The sequence below is a fragment of the Trachemys scripta genome, chromosome 7 (assembly GCF_013100865.1).
Source record: "Trachemys scripta elegans isolate TJP31775 chromosome 7, CAS_Tse_1.0, whole genome shotgun sequence".
In the NCBI taxonomy this organism is placed as follows: Eukaryota; Metazoa; Chordata; order Testudines; family Emydidae; genus Trachemys; species Trachemys scripta.
The window spans coordinates 91,091,346-91,119,247 of record NC_048304.1 but is presented as its reverse complement, the minus strand read 5'-3'; the positions used below and the strand labels follow the sequence as shown (position 1 = coordinate 91,119,247).

Here is a 27,902-nt window from a genome sequence, read left to right as displayed (position 1 = left end):
GGTGAGGCTTGGATGAAAGTTACAATAAACATAAGAGAGGGTTTTGTTGCTACACATCTTTGTTGTTGTTTTTTTAAAAACTAAACTATGCTGTATACAGTTTTTATCCCCTATAACCAAACCTGCATGCTGACTTAGGAGGACAATCAAGACAGAAGGGCTCACCTTCATGAGATGTATAGAGAAAATACAGGTATTGTATGAATTTATTAGGACAGAACCTAGTTGCCAAACTAGCTAAGTTACCTGAAATGCTGCATAACACCCAAGTTAAGAGAGACTAAGATTCAGGAAAACAGCATGTCTTGGTTCTCAAGTCTGGAAGCAAACATTTGCATATTGAAAAAAGGGGCAGTGTAGTCTAACGATTAACTGCTTAACTTTGTGAATTGTTGTTTTTTAAACATACAGACAGCATTGTATCTGATTGGGTTAATTCATTAAATGTTCAACGAGGGGATGGAAATGTAACTCTCCCCATTCATCATCTTCCTGAGAAGACAGTTTGTCTATAGCGTTGTCAATGTTTTTTTCCTTGGTTACCAGTTAACTTACCTTATTGGTTACCCAGACTCAAACATAACCTGTTTTCTTTGAAGAGCAGAAGCATAGTAAATGGTGTTTTCTAGTGATTAGTGAATAGCACTGGCAATCAGGGTCATTGCCCAACTCAGCCACAGATGTGCTGGGTGAGCAAGGGAAAATTACTTTCCCTCTTTGTGTCAGTTTATGCAATGGGTGTAATACCTCACATTATGAGACTTAAGTTCAAAATATTACTAGTAGTCAAAAGTGATTTCTGTTGTTCCTACGCTTGCAGTGATGATCAAGGAATTTTGAAGCAGTTGATACAGCGGGTTCTGGTTTGTAACAACTGCCTGGATAGTGTCCTGTTTTCTCCTGGGAGAACAATGCAATGATTGTTCATGTTTGCAAACAAGATCCAAAGGACATTTAATTTGACCAGATGTTCATGGTCCTGCCATGATGAAAAGTTAAGAGTGAGGGATGTAAAGATTCCTTCCACTCATCTTATATTTTCTTACACCTGAATATGAACTTTAAATCTTTCAGATTGCTAATATATGCAGATCATTTGATTGTCACATTCCTGATAATTTAGAAGTACAGTCTTACTGCTCAAGGAAGTATGTATTTATAAAGTATATATATATATATATTTACTTTTTCTCTCATCTTTGTTGATTTCTTTAGTGGAATGCTAGAATCAAAGAGCTTCAGAGGTTTGTTATCTGTAATCGAGAGCGGGTTCGGGCCCCAGTGAAAAAATTTTTTCGGGCCCCCCAGCAAGGGTGGACTGGCTAAACAGGGCCGATGAGAGTGGGGGGAAGCCGGCCCCGGTAATTTGTATTGGTTCCCCCCCCCATCCCCCGGTCGGCCCTGATCAAGAGGGCATTGACTAAATCCTTTGAACTAAGGGCAAGTCATGCCTGACCAACCTGACTGCCTTCTATGTTGAGTTAACTGGCTCTGCGGATATGGGGAAAGCGGTGGACGTGATATATCTTGACTTTAGCAAAGCTTTTGATACGGTCTTGCACAGTAAATAAAAATATACCTCTCTCATAGAACTGGAAGGGACCCTGAAAGGTCACTGAGTCCAGCCGCCTGCCTTCACTAGCAGGACCAAGTACTGATTTTGCCCCAGATCCCTAAGTGGCCCCCTCAAGGATTGAAGTCACAACCCTGGGTTTAGCAGGCCAATGCTCAAACCACTGAGCTATCCCTCCCCCACCAATAAAACACTCTAATTTTGTGTTACTATTATATTAATGTGGCTAATTAATGATGCTGCCATAGAAGAAAGGAAGTCCTAATAAGAGATTTAATATAGTCCCAGCATAAATACAAACTGATGTATAATGTATTTGAAACTACTTTGAAGAGTGAAGAAGCATATAAATTTTCAGACACTTTCTCTGGTATGTCATGTATTACTTAGGCACCTAATAATGATTCCACTCTGAGAGACTCAGGAAAGTGAGATGATACTGTGATCTGTTTAGTTTCTGTAAAACAACTGTTTCACAACCAATGGCACTCATTTCTCCAAGATCTAACTGCCTACACAGTCAATTAAGCAGAATTTGTAAGACTGTACCAGTGCCATCTGATGACATACGATGATACAGTATAGTTTCTTGCAGTACTAGAATTTTTTTCTATAGCTTTCAGCTGTGGAATATTATTAGTCTTCCCTGCCCAAAAGCTGCTCTAAGTTTTTGTGTATAGTTGAAATTGGTTAGTTAACATAATTTCTTTAACATCATCTTTGTTGTTACCACTTAATACCTATGAAGGATACAATGTCCACTTTAGTTAGACATTTAGAAAATGTCAATCAAATTATTGACTTCTTTATCTTATTTGGGATGAAATAACCGATTGAGAAAGTCTATGGCGGTCTGCAAACAAAGTGATATTTCAGTGCTTCCTACTTACTAAAACCTAGGAAAGCTGTAATTCTCTGTTGTTTCTCTCCTAGTGTAAAACTGTATCTTCCAAAATGAATAGACTTTGCACAGTGAACTCCTATGCTGTGATTTGTTATCATTTGGAAAGCAGTTGAAAGAAGGATTAATACTCCTGATTATGATATATAGTTTTTAGAAGCTTGTTGCATTCTACATATGAACGTGTGGGGAGGGGGAGTGGAAGGGGTGAGGGTTCGCATGTGTGCAGTATGCTCCTGTTTATCCAAATGTCCTGGGGAACATCTGAATATTTCAGATAACTGGACGTTTGGATAAATGGAAGCGCTATTTTGAGCTGCAGTTTCACTGAAATAGAAATTTGGGGAATGAAAGAAGTAATGCTTAATACTTTCTACCTTATTAAAAAATAAAAAACTTTGAATATATTGAACCGTCAACTTTGCATTAAAATCACAGTGGACATAGTTTCATTCTCAATTTATCTTTTTGTAAAAATCTGCGTGCCGTTTGTGAGGATTTCTTTTTTTGTACAGCATTCTGAAATAGCTGATGCAACAGTAGAGTCTGTAAGTTTCTGTATTCATGCAATTTCTTAGCTGGGTGATAACTTTCTCCAGGTAGTTAGTGGCCTCACCGTCACTTGGGATTCTCACATCGTCTGGCTCCACTTGAGTTTGTTCATTACTGATTTCACAAACTTTGGTCTGCTCCTGCTCTAAGATAGATTGCAGAATGTCACTGTCAGACAAGTCACTGTATCTCTGATCAGCTCCCTCAGTCTGGACCCAGTTTTCCACCTCTTGGGCATTAAAAGAAAATTGTTTAGCAAAGGAATAGAGGTTGCTGACTGCTGCTTGCCCTTGACTGGGGGTATCAGATTCAGAGGCATTTTTGGGAAGCTTCAGCAGTGTATAGTTAGCCCAGCATTTTTTCTGGTGATGTGCGGATATCCTTCCATGACTTGGCCACCATATGGATGGCATCCTTAATGGACATTCACTTAATAATGTAAGTCACAGTTAGCTTGTTGCTTTCATCATTAAGGACATAGTGGAGCAATTTGCCTCTGTACGTTCTTTAGTGTTCCCATCACCTCTTAGTCCATTGGTTGAATTTTTGTTGGGATGTTAGCCAGCAAAAATTCACATTATATGGACCATCAGCAGTTCTTAAGCTCTGTTGGTGCATAGTCCTTTTGAACGAAGAAAGGAGCATGCAGCAGGGATGAAGTTATCAAGAACAAGTCACAGAAGAGCTCAGTGTTCATCCGTGCACTCCTTTGGGCCCTGTAAATCATGGGAAGGGAGGCAAGGTTGATGTCCTTAAAACACCAGGGGTTGGCAGACTTCCCAATGAGTAGGAGAGGTAGCTTATGTTCTCTTGTGGTGTTACCACAGGCTAATATAGTCAGGCTCTCCTTGTTCTTTTTGAAGCCTGGGTCACAGCACTAGTCAGAAGAGGCCACTGTCTTTTCTATCCAAACACCACTGCCCATGGCAGAATTCTCCCGTCGATCTAGTGCTGTCTACAGCAGGGGTTAGGTCAGTATCCTCTCAGGTGTGTGTGTGTGTGTGTAGTTTTCACACCCTTGAGAAACATAACTATACGGATGTAAATTCCTAGCACAGAATGGGCCTCAGTTATTGCAGGTAACTGCTCATACAGAGCCCCTGATTAGTGATTGTGCCAGCAATGCCCCTCTGCTATGTACATTGGCCAAACCAGACAGTCTCTACGCAAAAGAATAAATGGACTCAAATCTGACATCAGGAATCATAACATTCAAAAACCAGTAGGAGAACACTTCAACCTCTTTGGTTACTCAGTAACAGACATAAAGGTGGCAATTTTGCATCAGAAAAGCTTCAAAAACAGACTCCAACGAGAAACTGCTGAACTTGAATTAATATGAAAACTAGATATCATTAACTTTGGCTTGAATAGAGACTGGGAGTGGCTGGGTCATTACACAAATTGAATCTATTTTCCCAAGTTAAGTATCCTCGCACCTTTTTGTCAACTGCCTGAAATGGGCTATCTTGATTATCACTACAAAAGGTTTTTTTCCCTCCTATTGATAATAGATCATCTTAATTAATTAGCCTCTTAGAGTTGGTATGGCAACTTCCACCTTTTCATGTTCTCTGTATGTATATTTATCTTCTCACTGTATGTTCCATTTCATGCATCTGATGAAGTGGGCTGTAGCCCAGGGAAGCTTATGCTCAAATAAATTTGTTAGTCTCTAAGGTGCCACAAGTACTCCTGTTCTTTTTACTGATTAGCTCTAACTGCTATTTTACACATTATTAGTAGGCGATTAATGTACGTGTGTGTGTGTGTGTGTGTGTGTGTGTGAGAAACACTGTGGATTCAGATAATTAGGCTTTTTGGAGAAAGGGAATTTGAATAACTGGAATTATACTGTATATGTATATACTTGCTTATGTAAAAATAAATTTTCAGATTAACAGTTTTGCACTAAATGTAGGTTTTAGATCTTAGTCAAAAATATGAGATTTCCTAAGATTTGGTTATTTTAATTACATAAAGCATACAGTAGCTATCAAAGAGCAGTACTTACTGAGGTTTAGAGAAAGAAGGGAGAAGTATACTTCTTTGAAAGTTGCTATTAGCACACATTAACTTTATGTAATGTCACTGATACAGTGATAGCTATAAATATATTTGTTTTGTACGGTTGTAACCTTGTATGTCAAAACAGGCCAATTTTTGCTGATGGCAGATGCAATAAATTCTTTATCTGTATCATTGGAAAGAGATAAAAACGTTACATCTTGAAAAAGATTATTCTGAAAATTGCAGAGCCAAACAGTTATTTATCTGACCTTAGCATGTTGAATTTGATTAATCATTCCTAGGGGCAACTGGGATATTAACTATTTGAATCCTATTAGACAAAAGTATGTATCAATTTCAAGTGGCAGTTGTCAGAATCTCCTGGTTTTCAGACTGTGGGCAAACTGAGCATTTAAGAAAATTGAGATTTACACCTGCATTCCTTGATTTCAGTGTGAATTCAGGGTATTCAATGGGAGTTTTGGGTGTTTCAAGAAGTGAAGGGCAAGATTCCTACTGTGTACTACTTTGTTTTGTTTTGTTTTGTTTTGTTACAAACTTGGGCAACAAACTGGTTTCAGACACAGGTTGGAACCTACACATATAGCAAGATTTGGTAAAATGGAATTGCTCCAAGCAACCACCAATGTGTAAATGAAAACCAGAAAAGTGTTTGGCTAAAGCAACGGAGAAGTCTGGTTTTAGGAGATGGTGAACTCATGCATTATGAAATATTGAAGTCTAGATTTGGTAAATACAAAGAAAAGTTATTTTCAGCAATTTTGCTTTAAATATAAATCCATTTGCAAGTTTTAAACTCATGTTCTGTTAATGATTAGAAATCTTACACTGTTTTTTAAATTGTTTCCATAAAATCTCGGCAGTTCACCTTTTAATGTTCGCATTTCTTTGCAGATATGAAGTAAGTGCATATTTGGGGAGGGAAATGGCTGCAGCTCTCTACAATTATCCTGTTGGGACAAACCACATTAATACTCAGCAGTGGTTAATGCATCGACTATAGCAGTTGCCTGGACGAGACTGTTGCTTCAATAAATCAGAGTGACAGCTCTGATATATTTAAGACCAGATTTCTATTTAAAGCTCAACTGTTCTAAGTAATCTAAAATTCATTTGGTTAATCAGATTGCCTTGAAATTTGGTGTGCTTCCTGCAGGTGTGGGGTACTATTAGTGACCCAAATTTGGGTCCACTTGACTAAACAGTTCCCAAGATACAGTCCTCAGAATTCAAAAAAACAAACAAACAAAAAAAAAAAAAGCAAAAAGCTTTTCTTAAAGTTGACAAATTCTGACAACATATTTTGCTCACAGGTACTGATCTGACCAGGCTCAGATCATTGCACCAGGATCTCCAGTACTCAGTGGTTACCCCAATTATCTGGTTACCCATCTGAATGTAAAATTATAGTTGTTGCTCTACATACGCCATACAAAGAAGAAACCCAACAGAGTATAGCCCTCACTAGCCCTTTGGGGATAATCAAATTAAAATGTTAGTTGAGCAAGATTTTGTTTGTCCAGCTAGGTGCACACAGGCTCATAGGCCTACTTAGATGCCTAATGGATACACTGTGCACATAAGCTAACTTTCTGGAAAGCTACCTCAACATTGCAGGAGCTGGGTAGGTCTGAGGGTATGTTATGGCCATCAGATCTGAGCACTAGCTTAGAATTCTGAGTTCTAATCCAACCCAGGGTAGAAATCTCCAGTGAAAGAGGCAGTCATGTTGGTCCCATCTGCCTTTATAAAAGTTTTTTTTTTTTTTTTTTTTTTTTTAATTTTGAGGAACTGTAATCTGAATGCAGCAGAATATTCAGGAGGTACTGAAACTATTTTCTGAACAGATGATAAACTACACAAGCAAATGCTCACTGGGAGACAAGGGTAATTAGGGTGAAAGAGTGGATGGGAATGTGGGAGACGGGTTGGGGGATCAGATGATGGGGAGGGGATGAGGACTGGGGGAGTGAGAAGGGAGGAGGTTAGTCAGGTGGGACACTGGGAAAGGAAACATGGGGATGAGTGATAGGGACTGTGGGAGAATAGGGGCAAGGGCACATTAGTCCATGTTCCCCTCCAATATGCCTGCAATAATCTGAGGGTACCCAGTGCACCCATAGGGGTGAACCCTCTGCCTGTCCCCTTCACATAAGCCAGGTTCTCAGGGGCTTGCTTTTCTGTGGGGCAGGGGGTCTGAGCCTGTCTCCGTCTCACCATGTGAGCCAGGATCTGGGGAGCCCTGCACCTCTGGGTGGGGATAGGAGCTTAGAACTGGCATGCTCAAAGCACGCACCAAGAACACACTGTTGACACTGGGGTGAAGAGCTAAGAATGGGCATTTGACGTGTATCAGAAATTCTCCATCATGGCGGTTGGGGAGGGTGGTGGGAAGGGAACACCCACTGACCTGAACAAAGCTGTTCACAAATCTCCTAGCTAGTGTTTCAGGCTGTATTAATCTGCAGCAGTTATTCTATTTCAGCTGGAAACAATTCATTGACTGGGCCACTTTATATCTCTCTGAGCCTGCTATGCTGGTGATGGATGTGGAGCGCCAATTCCTTCCATTCTCCTTCTAATTACATAAAATATTATGGAGCACCAGCTCTGCTCTGGTCTTAACTCTATGGGCTCATCTATGTTTAAAATGCTACAATGGCACAGCTGCACTGCTATGTTGCTTCAGTGTAGACACTACCTATGCTGATGGAACAGGATCAGTCAGCAAGGATTCACCAAGGGCAAGTCATGCCCGACTAACCTAATTGCCTTCTATGAGGAGATAACTCAGTCTGTGGATGAGGGGAAAGCAGTGGATGTGTTATTCCTTGTCTTTAGCAAAGCTTTTGATATGGTCTCCCACAGTATTCTTGCCGGCAAGTTAAAGAAGTATGGGCTGGATGAATGGACTATAAGGTGGATAGAAAGCTGGCTAGATCATCAGGCTCAACAGGCAGTGATCAATGGCTCCATGTCTAGTTGGCAGCCGGTATCAAGCGGAGTGCCCCAGGGGTCAGTCCTGGGGCCGGTTTTATTCAATATCTTCATTAATGATCTGAAGGATGGCGTGGATTGCACTCTCAGAAAGTTTGTAGATGACACTAAACTGTGAGGAGTGGCAGATACGCTGGAGGGTAGGGATAGGATACGAGGGACCTAGACAAATTAGAGGATTGGGCCGAAAAGAGATCTGATGAGGTTCAACAAGGACAAGTGCGGAGTCCTGCTACTTAGGCCGGAAGAATCCCATGCACTGCTACAGACTAGGGACCGAGTGGCTAGGCAGCAGTTCTGCAGAAATGGACCTAGGGGTTACAGTGGACGAGAAGCTGGATATGAGTCGACAGTGTGCCCTTGTTGACAAGAAGGCTAATGACATTTTGGGCTGTATAAGAGGGGCATTGCCAGCAGATCAAGGGACATGATCATTCCCCTCTATTTGACATTGGTGAGGCCTCATCTGGAGTACTGTGTCCAGTTTTGGGCCCCACACTACAAGAAGGATGTGGAAAAATTGGAAAGAGTCCAGCGGAGGGCAACAAAAATGATTAGGGGGCTTGAACACATAACTAATGAGGAGAGGCTGAGAGAACTGGGATTGTTTAGTCTGCAGAAGAGAAGAATGAGGGGGGATTTGATAGCTGCTTTCAACTACCTGAAAGGAGGTTCCAAAGAGGATGGAGCTAGGCTGTTCACAGTGGTAGCAGATGACAGAACAAGGAGTAATGGTCTCAAGTTGCAGTGGGGAAGGTTTAGGTTGGATATTAGGAAAAACTTTTTTACTAGGAGGGTGATGAAGCACTGGAATGAGTTACCTAGGGAGGTGGTGGAATCTCCTTCCTTAGAGGTTTTTAAGGTCAGGCTTGACAAAGCCCTGGCTGGGATGATTTAGTTGGGATTTGGTCCTGCTTTGAGCAGGGGGTTGGACTAGATGACCTCCTGAGGTCCCTTCCAACCCTGATATTCTATGATTCTATGATCCAGCTCCCCAAAAGGCAGTAGCTAGGTCGACAAAAGCGCTATCTACATGGGGATTTAGGTCATTTTAACTATAGTGCTCAGGGCTGCTGGATTTTTCATTCCCTGACTGACACAGTTAATCCAGTCTAATTTTCTAGTGTTTGAGTTTTGCTGATCTTGATGTTCTGGAAGCGCACAAGCTATTAGCCAGCAAACTTAACTCTGTGGCAATGAAGTTTGTTGCCATTTAATAAAGTACTAAGGTTGGATTGCAAGGTAGGGTGTATAGTACTTTTAGAATCTATTAGTTCATTGTTAATAACAGCTGTTAATGTGATAAGATATGTGTTATTTCAAAATAAGCTTTTGTAGTGTCAGGGAAGAATGAGCCCTTGATATTGCTGTTTATATTGTACAGAGATATTCACTCTTAGAACTGAACTTCTGAACTTGGCAGCCTTGGCCCAATAATAATGCAAAGATTAAAAGACCAATGTTTTGACAAACCATGGACGTATTGAGGTTGTGCTTGGTCATCATATCATGCTCAATTCAGAGTAATTTATAAATTGAGCTTTCCTAAGATGATGTTTTTGATAGACATTGCTTAAACTTGCCTCATGATAAAAAAATATATTTTATAGCTCCTAAAATTTTGATGTATGAGCTTCTTATCTCGTACTGTCACTGAGTCATAGGGGTAATAATAATTGCAATAAATCTAGAAAGCTTTCATGTTGCTATAAGAATAACTTGACTTTTCTTCAGACCTCTAGAAGTTCATGAACAAAGAGAAGGGGGATTCAAAAGCTGTACATTTTACCAAGGGATTATTGAGTTTCCAGAATTCTGAAATCTTGAATAAATTATATACTGTAAGGTAAGATTTTCTGTTTTGAGGTTTAGTAGTTACTATAAAGCAAATACTTTTGTTGGTGTTGTTTTTGTTTTGGTACTTTGCTTCTTGAAAAATGTGTGATTAACCGCCCCTCCCCCCATTTAATACAATTAGGCTGTGAAGTACTGATGCAATATAGTTTGCTGGGTTTGTAATACCATGGAATTGGATGCCAAATTTTAAGTTTTATTTTGTAAACCAGGTTGTAAAAGCAAAAAAGCAAAACCAGAAAAACCCTTTGTGAATCATAGGGATGAAATATGACTGTTTTATCTTACAAATGGAGGATGAAACAAAAAACTATTTAATTAGCAAATTGGTTTGACGCACAGGCTTTTCTGATATGTTATTTATAATTGACATCTTTTAAAACCACGTGGCACCTTTCCTAAAGAGTTTATCTCCTTTCAATCAGTTGTTTCTAGTGTGTATATATCATCTCTGCAGATTAGAAAAATGGCATAAACTGAGGTTATAGATTTCTTATGCTCTAATAAATTTGTTAGTCTCTAAGGTGCCACAAGTACTCCTGTTCTTTTTGAGGATACAGACTAACACGGCTGTTACCCTGAAACCTGTCATTTTGTAGAGAACAACCTCTATATTTAGCGTAAAATGTAATAACATTTGTAATCATGAAACCCGAGTAGTTTGTGTTTGTAAGTTTAAAAAAAGTCATTTGTACAATTAATTCTGTACTTGTTTAGAGGTGCTCTGACATGTACACTGTAGGAAATGCTGTCAGGGTATAAGCTGCTATATTAACCTCAGATACTCTGTGAATGGAGGATGTTTCATCCACTGAAGGGCTTCCAGTCATTTAGGGCTTATTTAAAAGTCGAGTCCGTATTGTGGGAAACCCAGGATGTGGTAAAAGAGATCCTCCTGCATCTGCTGTTCTCCCTATCCAAATATGCCCTAGATAGGATGCGAGGAGGTCCCTAAAGGGAAGGAGTTTGGTATGATCTGAAGTTAGCTGTGACATGGCCTAAACTGGCTTTGGACACACTGAACTGGAATCAATGTGCTGACTTCTATTTGAATTTCTTACAGCTCTTCTTCTTCTTCTTCTTCTTCTTCTTTTTTTTTTTTTTGTAGTTTTTTGCAATGGGTGAAAAGTGCAAATCCCGTTTCTCGTGCCTGGAAGTGGTACTCATTGTCCTGTTCATGCTGATGACAATAATTGCTTTGATTCTTCTAGTTCTTCTCTTTGTCCCTAAAAAAACCAGGACTGCAGACAATAATGGCAAGTTACTTAAAGGTATTTTGATACAATTATCAAATTCCATGCAACTGTTTTGATCTAGAGAGTTTACTGGGCCTTGGTGAAGCTTCATGAACAAAGGCTGAAAATGAATTTGTTACAAGCTAACTGGAAGTGTGTGAATTTGAATTTATTACACTTATTTCTATTATGTTGATGTTTAGTTAGAGGCATCAGCTAGGATTTGGTCCCATTGTGCAGTGTACTATACAAACACAAAGTGAGCGAGATTCCCTGCCCTCAGGATTTTACAGTGTAAACAGACATGATAGACTAACATGGAAGAGGAAACAGAGAAGTGAAGTGACTTGCTCCGAGTTACACAACAGAGACAAGACTCAAAAAAATCCTTCTCTCCTGACTTTCTGTCCAGTGCCCTCCTCACTAGACCAGTCCTTTTCAAACTGCAGGTCGTGACCCAGTACAGGGTCGCAGAATGTAAGGCATTGGGTAGCGGTGGCTCTGGTCAGCATCGCCAACCTGGCCGTTAAAAATCCTGTTGGCGGTGCTGCCCGGCTAAGGCAGGCTAGTCCCTACCTTTTTCTGACACCGTGTTGTGCCCCAGAAGCGGCCAGCAGCAGGTCCAGCTCTTAGGCAGGGGTGGGCCCTGAGCACTGGCTCCGCACTCCCATTGGCCGGGAAGTTGTGGGGGGTTGGTGCTTGTGGGCGAGAGCCGCGCAGAGCTGCTTGTGTGCCTCTGCCTAGGAGCTGGACCTGCTGCTGGCCGCTTCCAAGGCGCAGTGCGGTCTGTGGTGCCAGGACTGGCAGGAAGCCTGCCTTAGCAGCCCCATTGCACCATTGACTGGGAACTGCTTGAGGTAAACCCATGCCCCAGCCCTGAGCCCCCCCAAACCCAGAGCTCCTTCCTGTACCCCAAACATCTCATCCCTGGCCCCAGCCTAATTTAGTTTTCACTTTCCCCACATTTTCAGTTTTGATATTCAAAAGAGTTTTGACTTGACAACGCAGAACTGCATCATAGAAGATGTCAAGGAGAAAGCTGTAAGGTTAGCATATTGAAGAAGCATCACTGAAAAAGAAACTATCCCATTAGGGTTAATGAGTTGGACTTGTATACATAGGCATGGAACATATTTTTCAGCAAAAGCTGGCAGAAGCTCTATGTGCATGTAACAGTGAACTATGCTGACATGAACAGAATATTGATGGATATATAGGACTTGTTTCAAAGGTTGGTATACGATTGTGAATTTTCTTCAGCCTATAAGTAGGACCATGGGTTGCCTGCTCTGAATGCAGGGATCTGAAATCCCATATACGCTACAGGTAGCTAGTTTTGATATCAGGTTCAAAGATGGTAAATCCCACAGCCATTTGGCAACCATAATATAAATTGCTCACCATACACAGCAGTTATAAATAACAGAAATTTTACCTGATAATCTAGTTCCTCTTGCTCAGTTTTGTGAGAAAAATGTCTGTTTATTTCTGATATGTTCATTGCATTAGTGTTTTCACTCATCTTAACTCAAATCCTTTCAGCTGCTGGTTCTAAAAACTACCTGATTGGTGTTGGTCGAGCTGACTGCACTGGTCCAGTTGCAGAAGTCCCTTTGGTATGTATAGGAGCTTAATAAAGTATCTTAGAAACATGTTATCTTAGTATTCTTTCATGTACCAAAAACCAATGGCATGTCTAGCACTGCTATACAGGATGTTTTCTTTCTTTAATGAACAAATAGAACTTTACATTACATGGGGCATGCTCACCCCTGCAAAGAATGAATGTTTCAACAAACTTTTCTCAGAAAATTTGCTTTAGTTGATTTTTTTTTTGCTCCCCAGATATTTAAATAGTGAATCACCACGTATTAATATTAATCAACGTTTGCTAGACAGAAAAGGGAAAAATCAGATGGGAAATATTTCTTTTATTTTAAAACATACATAATTATATTATGAAAACTGGTGAACATATACACTGTGTAAATGTAATACCTATGGGGTATGTATGTGCATTGACAAATTTCTTACTCTATGCCATTCTAACTTACCCCTCTCTCCCCACCCCAAAAAAAGTCAAACAACTTCAAGTTGGTCTTGATTCTATGCACTAGTTATAGGATACTTAATATTAGATCTGTCGATTAATCGCTGTTAACTTATGTGATTAACTCAAAAAATGAATCGCGATTATTCGCACTGTTAAATAACAGAATACCAATTGAAATTTATTAAATATGTTTGGATTTTTTTCTACATTTTCAAATATATAGATTTCAATTACAACACAGAATACAAAGTGTACAATGCTCACTTTATATTATTTTTTATTACAAAAATGTGCACTGTAAAAATGATGATATAGTATTTTTCAGTTCACCTCATACAAGTACTGTAGTGCAATCTCTTTATCATGAAAGTACAAATTACAAATCTAGTTTTTGTTACATAACTGCACTCAAAAACAAAACAATGTAAAACTTTAGAGCCTACAAGTCCACTCAGTCCTACTTCTTGTTCAGCCAATCGCAAAGAGAAACAAGTTTGTTTACATTTATGGGAGATAATGCTGCCCACTTCTTAATTACAATGTCACCTGAAAGTGAGAACAGTGCCTGTTGTAGCTGGTGTCGCAAGATATTTTTGTGCCAGGTGTGCTAAAGATTCATATGCCTCTTCATACTCCAGCCATCGTTCCAGAGGACATGCTTCCATGCTGATGATGCTTGTTAAAAAAAATAATGTGTTAATTAAATTTGTGACTGAACACCTTGGGGAGAATTGTATGTGTCCTGCTCTGTTTTACCAGCATTCTGCAATATATTTCATGTTATAGCAGTCTTGGATGACCCAGCACATGTTGTTCATTTTAAGAACACTTTCACTGCAAATTTGACAAAATGCAAAGAAGATACCAATGTGAAATTTCTAAAGATAGCTACAGAACTCAAGCAAAGATTTAAGAATCTGAAGTGCTTTCCAAAATCTGAGAGGGATGAGTTGTGGAGCATGCTTTCAGAAGTCTTAAAAGAGCAACACTGTGATGCGGAAACTACAGAACCCAAACCACCAAAAAAGAAAACCAACCTTCTGCTGGTGCTTTGACTTACATGATGGAAATAAACATGTGACAGCCGCACTGCTTTGGATTGTTATCAAGCAGAACCTGTCATAAGCATGGACGCATGTCCTCTGGAATGGTGGTTAAAGCATCAAGGGACATATGAATCTTTAGTGCATCTGACACCGGCTACAACAGTGCCATGCAAAACGCCTGTTCTCACTTTCAGGTGACATTGTAAACAAGAAGCAGGCATCATTATCGTCTGGAAATGTAAACAAACTTGTTTGAGCGATTGGCTGAACAAGAAGTAGGCCTGATTGGACTTGTAGGCTATAAAATTTTACATTGTTTTATTTTTGAGTGCAGGTTTTTTTGGTACATAATTCTACATTTGTAAGTTCAACTTTCATGATAAAGAGATTGCACTACAGTACTCGTGTTAGGTGAATTGAAATATACTATATTTTTTGTTTCTTACAGAGCAAATATTTGTAATAAAAATAAATATAAAGTGAGCACTGTACACTTTGTATTCTGTTGTAATTGAAATCAATATATTTGAAAATGTATAAAACATCCAAAATATTTAAATAAATGGCATTCTATTATTGTTTATCAGCACGATTGATCACAATTAATTTTTTTAATCGCTTGACAGACATACTTAATATATAACCTATATCATTCTGTTTTTAATGGTTAGCTGTAATTTGGGTCCTGTGATGATTTTGCTTGGAGAACTATATGCAAGTGGAAATATGTATCAATAAATTGGTCAGAATGGGGTTGGCCTAATGCTGTGTTCTGCCGCAGATGGGCTATGCCAATCCAGACCAGCTGGCTGGTGGAATTCTCTCTCGTCTATATAGTCGAGCTTTCATTGTGGCAGAGCCTGATGATTCCAAAAGAGTGGTGTTTGTTAGTGCTGACATAGGCATGGTGTCGCAAAGACTTAGGCTGGAGGTATGTGAATAAAATCAATTGCTCTTTACTTTTTGTGTTAGCTTTTAAAATTATTATTATTATTAACAATAATAAAAATAAGTATTGTCCCATTTACCCCAATCAGGCTTGCAGCCTCATTGTTTTAGATGATGTATAAACATGTAGAAAGAGGCACTCCTTGTCCCAGACAGCTGACAATCCTTTGATGGACAAAAGAGGGCTTTTATTATGTTTGTATTAGTAGAAAACTTAGCAACAGATCATGTCTGACAGTCCCCTGTAATATTTGATTTCCAGTTCTATTTAGTGGTGTAACAGGTGTACTGAAATTCTGAAAATGTATTTAGAATAAAAAATTGTAAATCAAAAATGTATCTAATTGTTTTCCGTTTAAAGAACAGAATAGATGGCTTCTAGATGATGTTTCAGTGCACATTATGCTACCTCAGGTAATTTAATTATGATGAGTCTAGTTTCAGCCAGAAGTTAAAATCAAGTATTTTAATCTCACTTATGTCCCAGGCACCCAGAACTGGTCCTAGGGATAACGTATGATGCTCATTCTTGTCTGTAGTGCATACTTGGTGGCCAAAGTGCAGTGGCACATATCGTTTTCTTGCCTGTAGTGCCTTCTTGATAGCCGGTGAGCTAGTGTGGGGTGAATATCATCAATTAAGTGTTTCTGATTTACATTCTTAGAAGATCAAACTAGTGAGAGTGTCAAGAAAGGGTGAATGGTGGGAAGAAATGGGAATCCTCTAGGTAATTTTCATATGTCTTGTAATAATAAATAAGACTGGCTATAAATAAACCATAGCAGCCTTTTACTGAATTTAACTACTTCACGGGTTCTTTACTGAGTGGTCAGATACACTTCCAATTACTCAGTCATTAATGTGTGGGGAAGGGGTTAGGAGGATGGATGTGGGAAAGGAGGACTATGCTATTACCACAAAAATACAAAAAGAAAGAAACCCAGGATTATACATATCTATTACTGCCTTGATGCAAGGACTGACCTTTCAGGCATGACAGAAAAACACTCTGTAATTACTGCCTCCTTCCTTTTAGGTAATCAAGCAATTGAAGAGTAAATATGGGGAGCTATACAGACAAGACAATGTTATACTGAGTGGTACTCACACCCATTCAGGACCTGCAGGCTATTTCCAATATACTATCTTTTTGCTAACTAGCAAGGGTCTTATCAAACCATCCCTTAATGCACTTGTAAATGGGATTATAAAGGTAGGTGTTTTCAGTTAAATTTTCTCCCTAAAATGTATGTATAGCAAGGATAACCTTTGTGTTGTATTTTTATTTATTAGTATAGGAGTAGCCAAGAAATGTCAGGGGGAGATTAGTTTTAGTGTTTCATGACATCATCATCTTATTTGTTGAAATATTTTAGATTTATCGTGACCAACTTGGTCAGGTTAGCAAACAAAATGCTGCACTATTTCTTTATAAAGAGATGATTTAATATTACTTAAAATGTTAATTAAGTTTGACTGATATTAGCTGTTTTAATTTCTAAAGGATAACACTCCATCAAATGTAAAAAAAGAAAAAAAAAGAAAGGTGCAACAAGCAATAGCCACAGATCATCTATCGTAGGTGTAATGATTCATCTTTCCGTGTCTGGACTTCTAGTAAGGTTCTTAGACACAGAAGACTCAAACTTGCTTTCCATGTGGCACCTCTTCACTGTTACTGCACTGATTTTCCTTGCCTTTCTGCTTTTCAGAGCATTGATATAGCACACCAGAATATGAAAAAAGGAAGACTTTTTATCAATAAAGGTTTGGTAGAAAATAGCCAAATCAACAGAAGTCCTTACTCTTATCTTCAGAATCCAGAGTCTGAAAGAAACAGGTGAAGAAGAATGGGGAAGCTATAGCTCTTAAAAACAAGCATGAACTGTTGGCAAAAAATGTTCTGGGAACACAGTGTTGAAGAACTACAGTTCTGTATGTTATCAAAGGCAAATCAAATGTGGAAATTGCCCTGACCTGGGAAATCTAGATCCCAACTTTCCCCCTACCAGGGAATGATGGGGTGTGGGAGTTTTTAGCAACAATAAAGTGCAGAAAACTGCAACTTTATGCTGATGGTAGACAACCCACCCAGGTGGCTCATGCTTCAGTTTCTTACCATGCTCCTAAGTACGTGAGCTGGTATCTCTGGTATCTTTCTGTGCAGGGAATCTTCTACTTTATCTTGTCTTGTGCTGGATTTTTGAAATTAAATAAAGAATTCCAAGGTTAGCATTGTGGTCAGATACACCCTCTTCTGATTGGAAACACTACTATGTTTAAAAGAAACATTTTGGCATAATTACTGGCAGCTGAGAAACTAAACAGACTTACTGGGCCTGATTTTCAGTCACACAAGCCTCCTTTATGCCCTCTGTCAGTGTAAAAAGGCCTTAAATGGGGTAAAATATCTCCTGAGAATACCCCCAGGGGAGGGCCTTCCTGACTGGGGAAGGGATTCTAAACCAGCACCACTCATAGCCCATGGTGTTTCTAGGACATTGGGTCACATAACACTACACCTTTTATCTACTACCCATGGTCCATAGGAAGCCTCAGAAGGCAGAGCATAAGTTACAGAGGCTCAGGGCTATTCTAAGGTTGCACTGGGGGCTACCCTCTCCCCCACAATTGCCACTGAATATGGGATGCCCAAAGGGACCTACAAGTCATTTTTGTCATTCCCCAGTCCATTCCTGCCCTGAGCGCAGAAAAGCAGTGACTGAGAATCTGGCCTCTGTTTTTCATTTAGAAAACATGTCACTGCTATAAATTCTAATTTTGGTTAGACGATGACAAAAATGGAAAGCAATATCTACAGTCTTTGTAGAAAGTAAATAGTTTTATATCACAGCAAAATGAGAGTTCAGTTTTCTTCAGGCAAGCAGCATATAATACAGAATGTGACTTTTGTCACTGAATTCGGCAGCTTTTTACAATAACTCCTTGTAAATATAGCAGTTGGAAACTGATGACCTCAATTCATTTTCTTGTTTGGCATATAACAGAGTCATTTACAGATTGTGATGTTGGCTGTGGCACTGAAATGATTTCTCTGTTTTGTTGTCCAGGTATTCATCAAATACAGACAAAGAAATGGTGGTGCTGAAGATGGTCGATGTAAATGGACAGGAGCTAGGCCTTCTCAGGTACTGAATCCGAAAGTAAAATTCACTCCCAAACACTAAAATATAAGCTCCCAAACATGTCCTGTCTATTGATTGCGTTCTTTGTAGTCAACAAAAATGTCCATGTTAGCCTTTCTCCTTGAGGTCATTCATTCAAATCCCTCTCATAGGCCAAGGGCAGTGGGGGCTAAGGTAGCTTTAAGCCACCTTTGTACCCTACCTGCGGCCTGTTTAAGTTACCCAGGCTGCCTTATGGGCTGCAGCACTGCCCAGGATCTCCACAGTGCAGTGTGCTGTGGCCCTGCCTCTGGCGCATTCCCTACACCAGGGCTTGTGAGGGAGTCCTTGGAAAGCACCTCTACAGCTGTCTTCCCTCATAGCAACTGCACCAAGGGACTCCTCCCCTAGCTGGATACAGGGCTTTTAGGGTCACTTTATGCTACTCTGGCCCTTTTACCCAATGTAAAGGGGCCGGAGCAGGGGGTGAGGATCTTTCTTCTAGTGTCTAGTTCTATAAAATGCCCCATATATCATGTAAAATATGCCATTGTCTCACTAGGGCCCTGACTTCATACGCTGAGATATCATGTAAGATGGTACATGTTAGTAACTCACTTTCTATTAAGAGATTTGAAGCTGAGTGTTTGGCTGTACAAAGTTCAAAAGTCAAGGCCAGGCAAACAAATAACAAAACTTGCAATGCTTACCCAACTTTTGAACTTGCCCATTTAGCTCAGGGCATGAACAGCTGAGTGGGGTCCAGCTCTGTCACAAGGGACCTGAAGCTTTATTGTGCAGGGAGATTTTTGTACATCTTTTTTCACCCTGCTGCACACAGTTGTACACTCTATAGGTGAAGGGGAAAGGTGTGTTACTTAGGCAGTTTGTAACATGGAAGAAGCCTTGTTATTTTGCAAGATTTTGTATGCATTCATATCACATGTCACAAGGTGACATGAAACACCTCCTTGCATCAACCATCACGACGCAGATGTATTAATAAACATTGCTAATTTATAATGGATACCTCTTTGCTACGTGAGACTGGTGGCAATTGCTGAGCCTAAAGCTGAAAAACAATTTGCATTACAAACTCCTGTTTTATAATTCTCATAACTTTTCAAACCTTTCACCTTTTGAGTTGAACTTTTCCATGCTTGGTCCCTGCTTTTTCTTTCGTTGTGTGAGCAAAATTGCTTCAGCCACTTTTAAGTGACAAATGGGGACAAAGTGCACTTTCCCACTGTGACCACCTTTTTTGCTGTGGGAATAACTCTGAGTTGGCATGTAAACAGAGCTTACTGATGACCAGTGTGTGCTTGTAAGTTTGCAGGGAGGAATTGAAGCTAAAAAAATTATGAATATATGAACATTCAGAAGTAAGCATGTGCAGTCAGACCTTCAAAGATGCAGTCAGCATATGACCACAGGTAGTGAAATACACAAGTAGGCACTAGGGGCCTATTAGCTTTTAAGCAAGGGGAAGCTGAGTTGCTCTGGGGAAAGAGGATGGCAAGCTGTGTCAATGAATGGCACATGGAGCTGATGTACTTTAAGTTTCCATGGGAAAACAATGGAAGTTGTTTCATGTACAATCAAAATAGTGCAATATACACATTAGCTGTGCACTTAGGGTCTGATCCAAAGTCCACTGGGGTCAATGGAAAGACTACCATGGACTGCAATGGTCTTTGAATGAGACCTTTAGCCTGTCATTCTATTCTTTGGTGTGCTGACATCTGTTATAGAACAGAGAGCCTTTATTTTTTTTATACCTCTATTTTTTCCCATAAAAAGAGAAGGAATCAAATGCAAAAAAACCCTCGAAAACAAAAACCCAAAACTAAATTAATGATGTACTTCTAATTTCACAAAAGTCAGGAAAGACAAAAGTTCAGGATGAAGCAACAAACTTAATTTTGCCTCCTTGTTGGTATGTTTTAGGATAGTCGTATTACTGCGTGTGAGTGTAGCCCACAAACCTGGGACCTCGGAAGCTTAGTACATGAGCCTCTACTGCATGAGCTAAAAGCCACATGGCTCTGAGCTAAGGCTGTAGCAGACTCATTAATTTCCAAGTGGTCTCGGTGCCACTAGAGAGGACAGAGCCCCACACCCAGAAGGTGTGTGGGTTATATGAGCACAGGTTAATTTAGTTACTAGTTTATCAAACCTAGTAAGAAATGATATTGGGTTATATCCTCAGTAGCCTGCAGCTTGGGGACTGGGGCCACACTATGCCCTGATCCTCAAGCCGCCAGGCACTGATCTATTCCTGAGAAGCAACTCACAGAAACCTCAAGCTGGGCCAGCTGCAGTGGTCCCCAAGGTCTCATGAATTTGGAGTACTCTTTGGTAGTAGGGAAAGAATGGACTTTTCCAAGCTTTTGAGCATGTCAGCTGGCTGTAGCTAAAGGTAGATTTTGATCAGATGTCTGTATTCAGGTGGAGATTGAGAGATGGAGGAGGGAAGAGGGGGCAGCAACTCCACATTTGCTGATCTAGTTCCAAATGACTAACATTGGCTCTTTTCCCCCAGAGGAAAGATATCAGTAGATCAGCTATAACTAATAGTAATGAATGCATTTCCTGTAATATTTGTTTTCTGATTGTTTATTAGCTGGTTTGCAATTCATCCTGTCAGTATGAACAACACAAACCATCTCATAAATAGTGACAACGTGGGCTATGCATCTTACCTGTTTGAACAAGAGAAGAACAAAGGACTGCTTCCTGGAGAGGTTGGACTATGTTATGGCTATCCTGAGGATTGGGGGATAAAACATAAATAAAAAAGGGCCAATAAAGTGTCTGTTGTGGATAGATGCAATCTCATTCAAACAGTGAGCGTAGACTGCAGGACAAATACTGCAGATGCACAGTAAAGACGTATCATACATTTTACCATCTACTTTTTCCAATTATAGAAAAGAGAAATTACAAGGCAACTGCTGACTATTTCTTCCCAAAATAGCAATTGACAACATTTATTTAGATTTCAAGGGACATTGCTGATCTGTTAAGATCCAAAATTTGATTTAGATTAAAAAAATAACCAATTTTTAATGACATTTGGTTCAATAGGAACTACTCACATGCATAAAGTTGAGCACACAGGTAAGTGTTTGTAGGATTGGGGTTTTGGTCAATTTCACTTTATCATCCGTTTCTATGTAGTTCCACTTTCTGGTTTTCATAGGTTCTTGGAATTCTGCAGTATTTGGAATTCAAACACTGTAGGACCATATTATTTCTTTGAAAAGACAAGGTTTTAATTGAAATGTAAACTTATATTTAAAATAGAAATGGGTGAACCTCATGAAGTACAAGTGTTCAGAGCCCTTTGAAACTATTTTAAAAGATTTTTTTAGTAGGTGAACAATCTTTAAAAGCAAACCTGACAGAAGTGGTGCCCTATTTATATCCAGCATAGAATATGAGTTCACTTCCTTTCCCTTAGAATTTTTCCATTCTATTACATTTTCCCCTCTCACAATTGGTTTGAATGAGTTGGAAATTGGACAAAAAAAGTTAGCTCATACCTACATGAAAGCATTTCTTTTGATGTTAGATTTTATAAAAATGTTTATTAAACCCAAGACCCCAATCTTGCTGCCAAGGTTAAATGCTATTCTTACTCAAATGAACTAGACCAAAGCAATCTTGGATATGTCTACATTTGCTGCAGCCATACCTCTGATTGCAGTATAGACATATACTAAATTGACATGTTATGAATGGTGAGATATGCCATCTATAAGGGCTTATCAGAAAAGTTAAGATGAATCAACTAAAGCTGTGAAGTTAAAGCACATTTAAAAACTGTGTAGATGCTCTCATTCTAAAGTAAAGTGACCTTGAATGAAAATGTCCACACGAAGTTTTAATGCACTTTAACTTATGCATGTTAACATCACAACTTTAGTTAATTCATCTTAACATCCCTAAGTAAGAGGTGAATTCTGCATGTGATGAATTAGTGTTACATTGTATAAGTGTGTAATTTGTCTTTGATCACCCATTCAGTTTGCTACCTTTAATGCTAACTTCTTCTGTCAGTTTCTGTGCTCAGTGGCTCACACAAATCATCAGAACAGAGAATGTTCTAAGCTAATCATCAGCTAAATCTGTCAGTAGAAATCATAGTGAAAAACAAGAGGTAGAATGGGAAAGTCAAGCAAAAATGACAGCAAGGATTGCTAGAATTTAATATCTATAAATAAGAATTTGAAACGGGGGGAAAGGAAAGTTACTGAATTGAAAGAGGATGTAATTTTTTTTATGTAATGAAAAGAGATAAAATAAGATCAATGGGCAGGGTGTCTTTATTCCTTGCCCAGCCACAGATTCACTACATGACGTTGGGCTAAGTCACTTAATCACTTATGCCTCAGTTTCCCCATCTGTAAAATGGGAATATCAATATTTAATTACCTCTAAATTGCTGAGAGGTGTGAAAGATTAATGTAATGTGCTTGGAGATGCTCAGGCGAAAGAGATATATAAATTCAAGGTAATGACCTTAAGTTTCTATTTGAAATATTTAAAAAATCCTTACTGCAAAAAACGTAGGGTCTACATTTTCAAAAGTAATGGTTTTTAGGCACTGAAGATTTTGAATACCCAACTTGAGGTACTGAGTTACGGGGCTAGGTGCTCAGCATCAGGTCCCTTTAACTTAAGTCAAGTTGGGCACCCAAAAATTCAGTCATCCAGAGCTTCTAGTCACTTTTGAAAACTTCACCAATGTCCTATCACTACCAACTGTATATGATATCAGTGATGATATGATTTTGCACATGTTGTCTGAAGTCCTAGGGGAATTTACACAAGCAGTTTGTTATATAGGCAGTTCATGTTTATTTCACATCTTCGTATTACATGACGGGATTTTTTTTATTGAAACACCACAGGTTGATGGCAATCAGTGCAAGAGACAGAAAAAGCCATAACTCTTTATTTTCTTTTGGCAGGGACCCTTTGTAGCAGCCTTTGCATCATCCAACCTGGGAGATGTATCACCCAATATCAAAGGCCCACACTGCATAAACACAGGAGAGTCATGTGATAACCCCAACAGTTACTGTCCAGTCGGCGGGGTAGGTATATATCATTTTATCTACATTTCAAGTTTTAAGGTAGATTTTAAGTATGGAATTGCAAATATAGGGCCAGATTGTGGTCCATCCTGCTGTAAAAGGATGTAAGGTACCCCTATGTTCTCCTGTACTGGTTACCCATATAGGCAGCCCCCTTGGGGCTGCCACTTACTCTTCCTGTACAGTGTTACTAGCATGCTGGGGGATGTACACTGTGCTATAGGTAAAGTGCCTATTTCAGGGAAACCAGGAGGCAGATTATGACTTTCAATATGCAGCTGGACTATAATACAAAATCTCTGGAAAGTTTGGGTATAGCATAAAATCAATATAATATTACAGTAAATAGCAAAGGATACTGTACAGAGGACAAAATCTTCCATTTTTGAACTTACTGCAAGTTGCCACAGAAATTCCAATCTTCCATGAAATTCAGCACTGGTGTGCTCAGAAACCACAGATCTTGCCACAGAATTTAGTCCTAGTTTCTAAAATAAACCTGGTGCATGGTTTAGTTTGTGTATTAAAAGCAAAGATTTTTTCATGATAGTGATGACAATGATTTGTGCCTTCATTCACAGTACAATAAAAGCTTTATATTGCTAGAAGGATGTCTTATCCATTTACATTTGTTTCATTATTTACTTTAAAAAATCCTTAACAGGCTAAAATGTGCATGGCTGCAGGTCCTGGCAGTGATATGATTGACAGTACAAAAATTATAGGACAAAATCTCTATTTGAAAGCAAAGGTAAGTTAAACTGGACTCTTTTTACTTGTGTATTCAAATGCAATTATTGGAAATGCCCGTAAACATTGTCTTTTTGACAAGTGAGTTTCTGAAATTTATTTTTGCTAGAGATAGTCTCAAAATGTGGGTCAAGATTGTAGGCCTAAAGCTGTGCACTTAGATCCATATTTATGTACCTAAGTAAGGGCTGGTCTACACTTAGTCCGGACTTCGGACTAAGGTACGCAAATTCAGCTACGTTAATAACGTAGCTGAATTCGAAGTACCTTACTCCGGACTTACCGCGGTCCAGACGCGGCCGGAAGTCTCCCCCCGTCGACGCCGCGTACTCCTCTCGGCGAGCTGGAGTACTGGCGTCGATTGTGAGCACTTCCGGGATCGATCCCAGAACATCGATGGCGTGCCTCTGGACCAGCCGGTAAGTGAAGACTAGGCCTAAAAGTTGTCCGAATTTCAAAGCAGTCACACTTTTATTTAGGTGCCTAATTTTAGGCACCATCGTTTGAAAATGCTATCTTTTTATCTTAGCCTCTGTGTTCCTCACTGTACATTTCTGTAAAATGTGGATGACACCTACCTACCCCACAGAGAAGGTGTGACAGTTAAGTAGCTAATGTTTGTAAAGAGCTATCTAGGTCCCAAAACTCACAAGTACACATGACCCTTTCACGTATCCCTTCAGTGTCTCGGGTTTACCAGAACCCCAGCTTATCTGGAATATCAGTCCTGGCAAAAAATTTTCAAAATTTAATAACTGGGCACATATGTCATCATAAGTATCTGGGATCTACTTCTGCCACAGCAGGCTAGGGAATAGAACCAAAAGGTTCACCTTTCCCCACACTTTACATAAATTATTATTCATCATCATCATTATTATTATTGTGACACCAGCTAGTAGAGGCAACCTTTTTCTACAAGAATTTCATTATTTATTTGTTTGTTTGTTTGTTAATTGCATTGTGGTAGCTGTGACCTAGGAACCTCTTGATGCCAACTTGCAGAGGGCACACGGTTGCACAGGGTTTTGCAAGTATCCCCTGAGTCAGAAATCTGCATAATAATTCACTAAAGAGTAGCAAGAGGTAGTAGCCCACTAGTCATCACAATCACTGCAAAAGGTATGCATGCATAATATGTAAGAAGGTATGTGTCCATGCCGAACATTATGTTCTTGAGGGTGGTAACCAAGAGTTCCAGACCTCAGGGATGTTCTTTTCAGGCAGATGGTAACAGATGCTTATCTCCCTGTCTGGTAATTGTGCAGTGGGTATTGTCCGCCTGACAAGGCATGCCAATTTGCATACTGAGCTTGAGGCTAATCAGGAGATTACGATAGTGACAGGAGAGGAAAAATACAGGAAAAAACAACCAGTGGGGGGCATCCTATTTATGAATAAGGACAGTGGATTGATCTGCTATATCTAAGGGTACCAAGAGACACCCAGAATCCTTCACCTTGGAGACAAGTTGACAGTGTGTCTTGTCTCATAAAAAAGGAATCACAGCTGGCTTGGCTGGAAAACACTGGTGAGCGATACTTTATTAGACAGGAGAGTAACTTGTTAATTAAGCCTAGGATCTAGAATGCATGTTATGGTATTATTTTGTATGTAACCATTTGTTTCCAATACTTGTTATCACTTGAATCTCTATACTTTGTTAAATAAACTTTTACTTGTTTTCACTATAAACTTATCTAAGTGCTGTATATTACGTGGAACAGAGATCTGAGGTGTAACTGGTGAGCTGGGGCATACTGTTCCCCTGGGAGCAGCTGATCTGTGAATACTGTGAGTGCCCAATGGAACAGGGGCTAGACATTCCAGGGAGATGCTCCGAGGGCTCAGAGGTTGGAGAATGCCTATTCATAACCTGTAATGAGTGAGTGGGGGCTGTGTAGGCCTAGAGGGGAGTGCTTGGGTTGCCTCTAGCCAGTGGAGTCTGGGCGCTGACTCCTAGCTGGCACAAACAAAGCTTCCCCATGCTAAGGGCAGGTGGTAGCAAGGTGCCTCACAGCCCTGGGTGCCCCTGGGAAGCATCACAGTAATGTTCAATGGCCCAGTCAAGATAGAGACCTCACCATGATGCTGAATGGTGAGAGTGGTATAAGAACCAATATACAATAGAATATGTAGACTAGAACTATGTTGTGCACTCTAATATGTCAGAACACAATAAATATAGGCTTTCTCTACTTCATAGCTAGACATGCCTAAAAATGCTTTTCTTCCCTCAAAGAGCTAATGTTTGTCAAGGGCAGCAGAGGAGGAAGCGCAATACCATTGCGCTTGGAGATTTCAGTGTCAGCTTGCAGGAGCTGGCACAGATTCAGTAAATTAATGACAACAGCATTTTTTTAATTGCCATTTTGAGTGTTTGCAATAGAGTTGCTCTAAAATGACAGTGATTTGTAGGTTAGTGGATATTCTAGTCTAATTGTACCATTAGGAACTTGCATGTGTATCTAATTTAGAGGGAAATGATTTTTGCCATATATAACCATTGTGGGTGGTGGTACTATTGGATTTCAATATATACATACCATAGTAAAATGATACTTCACACGGTTACATGAAATGTTACCAAAGCGGTGTAACTTCTATTAATACTTTGTATGTACTAGTTCTCTGAACTATGAAAGTCACTCATTGTGGAAGATAACTTTTAATGAACAATTATAAATGAATTGTGAATTTAAATAAAGGAAATTATATCTTTGAATTATGAATATCTAATGATCAAACTAGAATTGAAGAATTGGGAAAGATGTTTTCAAACAGGTACATTTCCCCAAGGAGAGGGTCATCTGGGTTGGTATTAAGATGAGAGAAACAAAAAAACTTCTACTATAAAATTTGATGAGGCAACTGCTGTTCCTTAAGTTTAGTCATTCCTTTTTGTTACTAACTTTATAGAATATCGTCACAAGAGCTTTTCCAGGTACTTGAGTGAGCTGTGCAATATTTTGTATCATCTTTCTCTACTCCCTATTTGATGTTTGAAGCCTAATTTAATTTTGAAATTGCAATTCAGAGGTTCTGGGTTGGTAGACTGCTGAAGGTCCACAGAAAACTTGCTGCATACATGGTGCTAATTTTTCTCCTTATTTCCATACAAATATATTTAATAATTTCCCAATATGATTATTCCCTGTAAGCAATAGCTTTAGTTGCCACAGAGATGTTATGTGCTCCGGAATGGGAAAGGAGATGGGCTCTGCACCTGGGAAAAAGAAGGGGAGGTGGTCCCTGAGGACACTCTCTCTATTGAGATATGGTCCACATTGCAGAAAAGTTAGAGAACTACAGCTCTAGTTAACTTAGTTTTGGACCAGTTGCTGTCAGACACCCTCTTGAGTTACTCATTCATGGAGGAGGAAAGTGAGGTTAGTGTGAGTGAAACATCTGCCTATTGCTTATAGGCAAAGACTCTGATGGAATCCTCTGCTCATGGGTCACAGAAAGCCCAATGATGCTGAGAGATCATAAAGGAGCAAAAAGACTTGAAAATAACCGCTGTGATCTCAGGAGAATAAAATTAACATTTAGCTGAAAAGAATGGAACACTCAAAAAGGTCTCACTAAAGGCTCCTTCGAACACTACTCAGAGAGGTAAAACTTAACAACAGAGAGGGTGTGCAAAGAGTGGCCCCAGATAGATAGGAATGGTGGGGTATTGTTCATGCCCTAAGCCAGGGGTTCTCAAACTGGGGGTCAGGACCCCTCAGGGGT

The 27,902-nt window shown here is 39.5% G+C and overlaps 1 protein-coding gene across 3 annotated transcripts in view; it reads left to right on the top strand.

Moving 5' to 3' along the window:
- Positions 1–27,902, top strand: part of LOC117880680 (putative neutral ceramidase C) — a 56,957-nt gene that overhangs the window by 13,788 nt on the left and 15,267 nt on the right. The window contains exons 2-11 of one of the 3 annotated variants that reach the window (XM_034777063.1): positions 9,789–9,900; positions 11,017–11,164; positions 12,686–12,759; positions 15,024–15,173; positions 16,227–16,403; positions 16,903–17,030; positions 18,262–18,339; positions 20,939–21,059; positions 23,292–23,417; positions 24,082–24,168. In XM_034777063.1, the coding sequence (XP_034632954.1) occupies positions 11,026–11,164; positions 12,686–12,759; positions 15,024–15,173; positions 16,227–16,403; positions 16,903–17,030; positions 18,262–18,339; positions 20,939–21,059; positions 23,292–23,417; positions 24,082–24,168 (1,080 nt within the window). In that variant the 5' untranslated portion in view covers positions 9,789–9,900; positions 11,017–11,025. Of the gene's footprint in view, positions 1–9,788; positions 9,901–11,016; positions 11,180–12,685; positions 12,760–15,023; positions 15,174–16,226; positions 16,404–16,902; positions 17,031–18,261; positions 18,340–20,938; positions 21,060–23,291; positions 23,418–24,081; positions 24,169–27,902 lie in introns of all 3 variants that reach the window. The other 2 variants (XM_034777061.1, XM_034777062.1) reach the window with 2 other exon arrangements.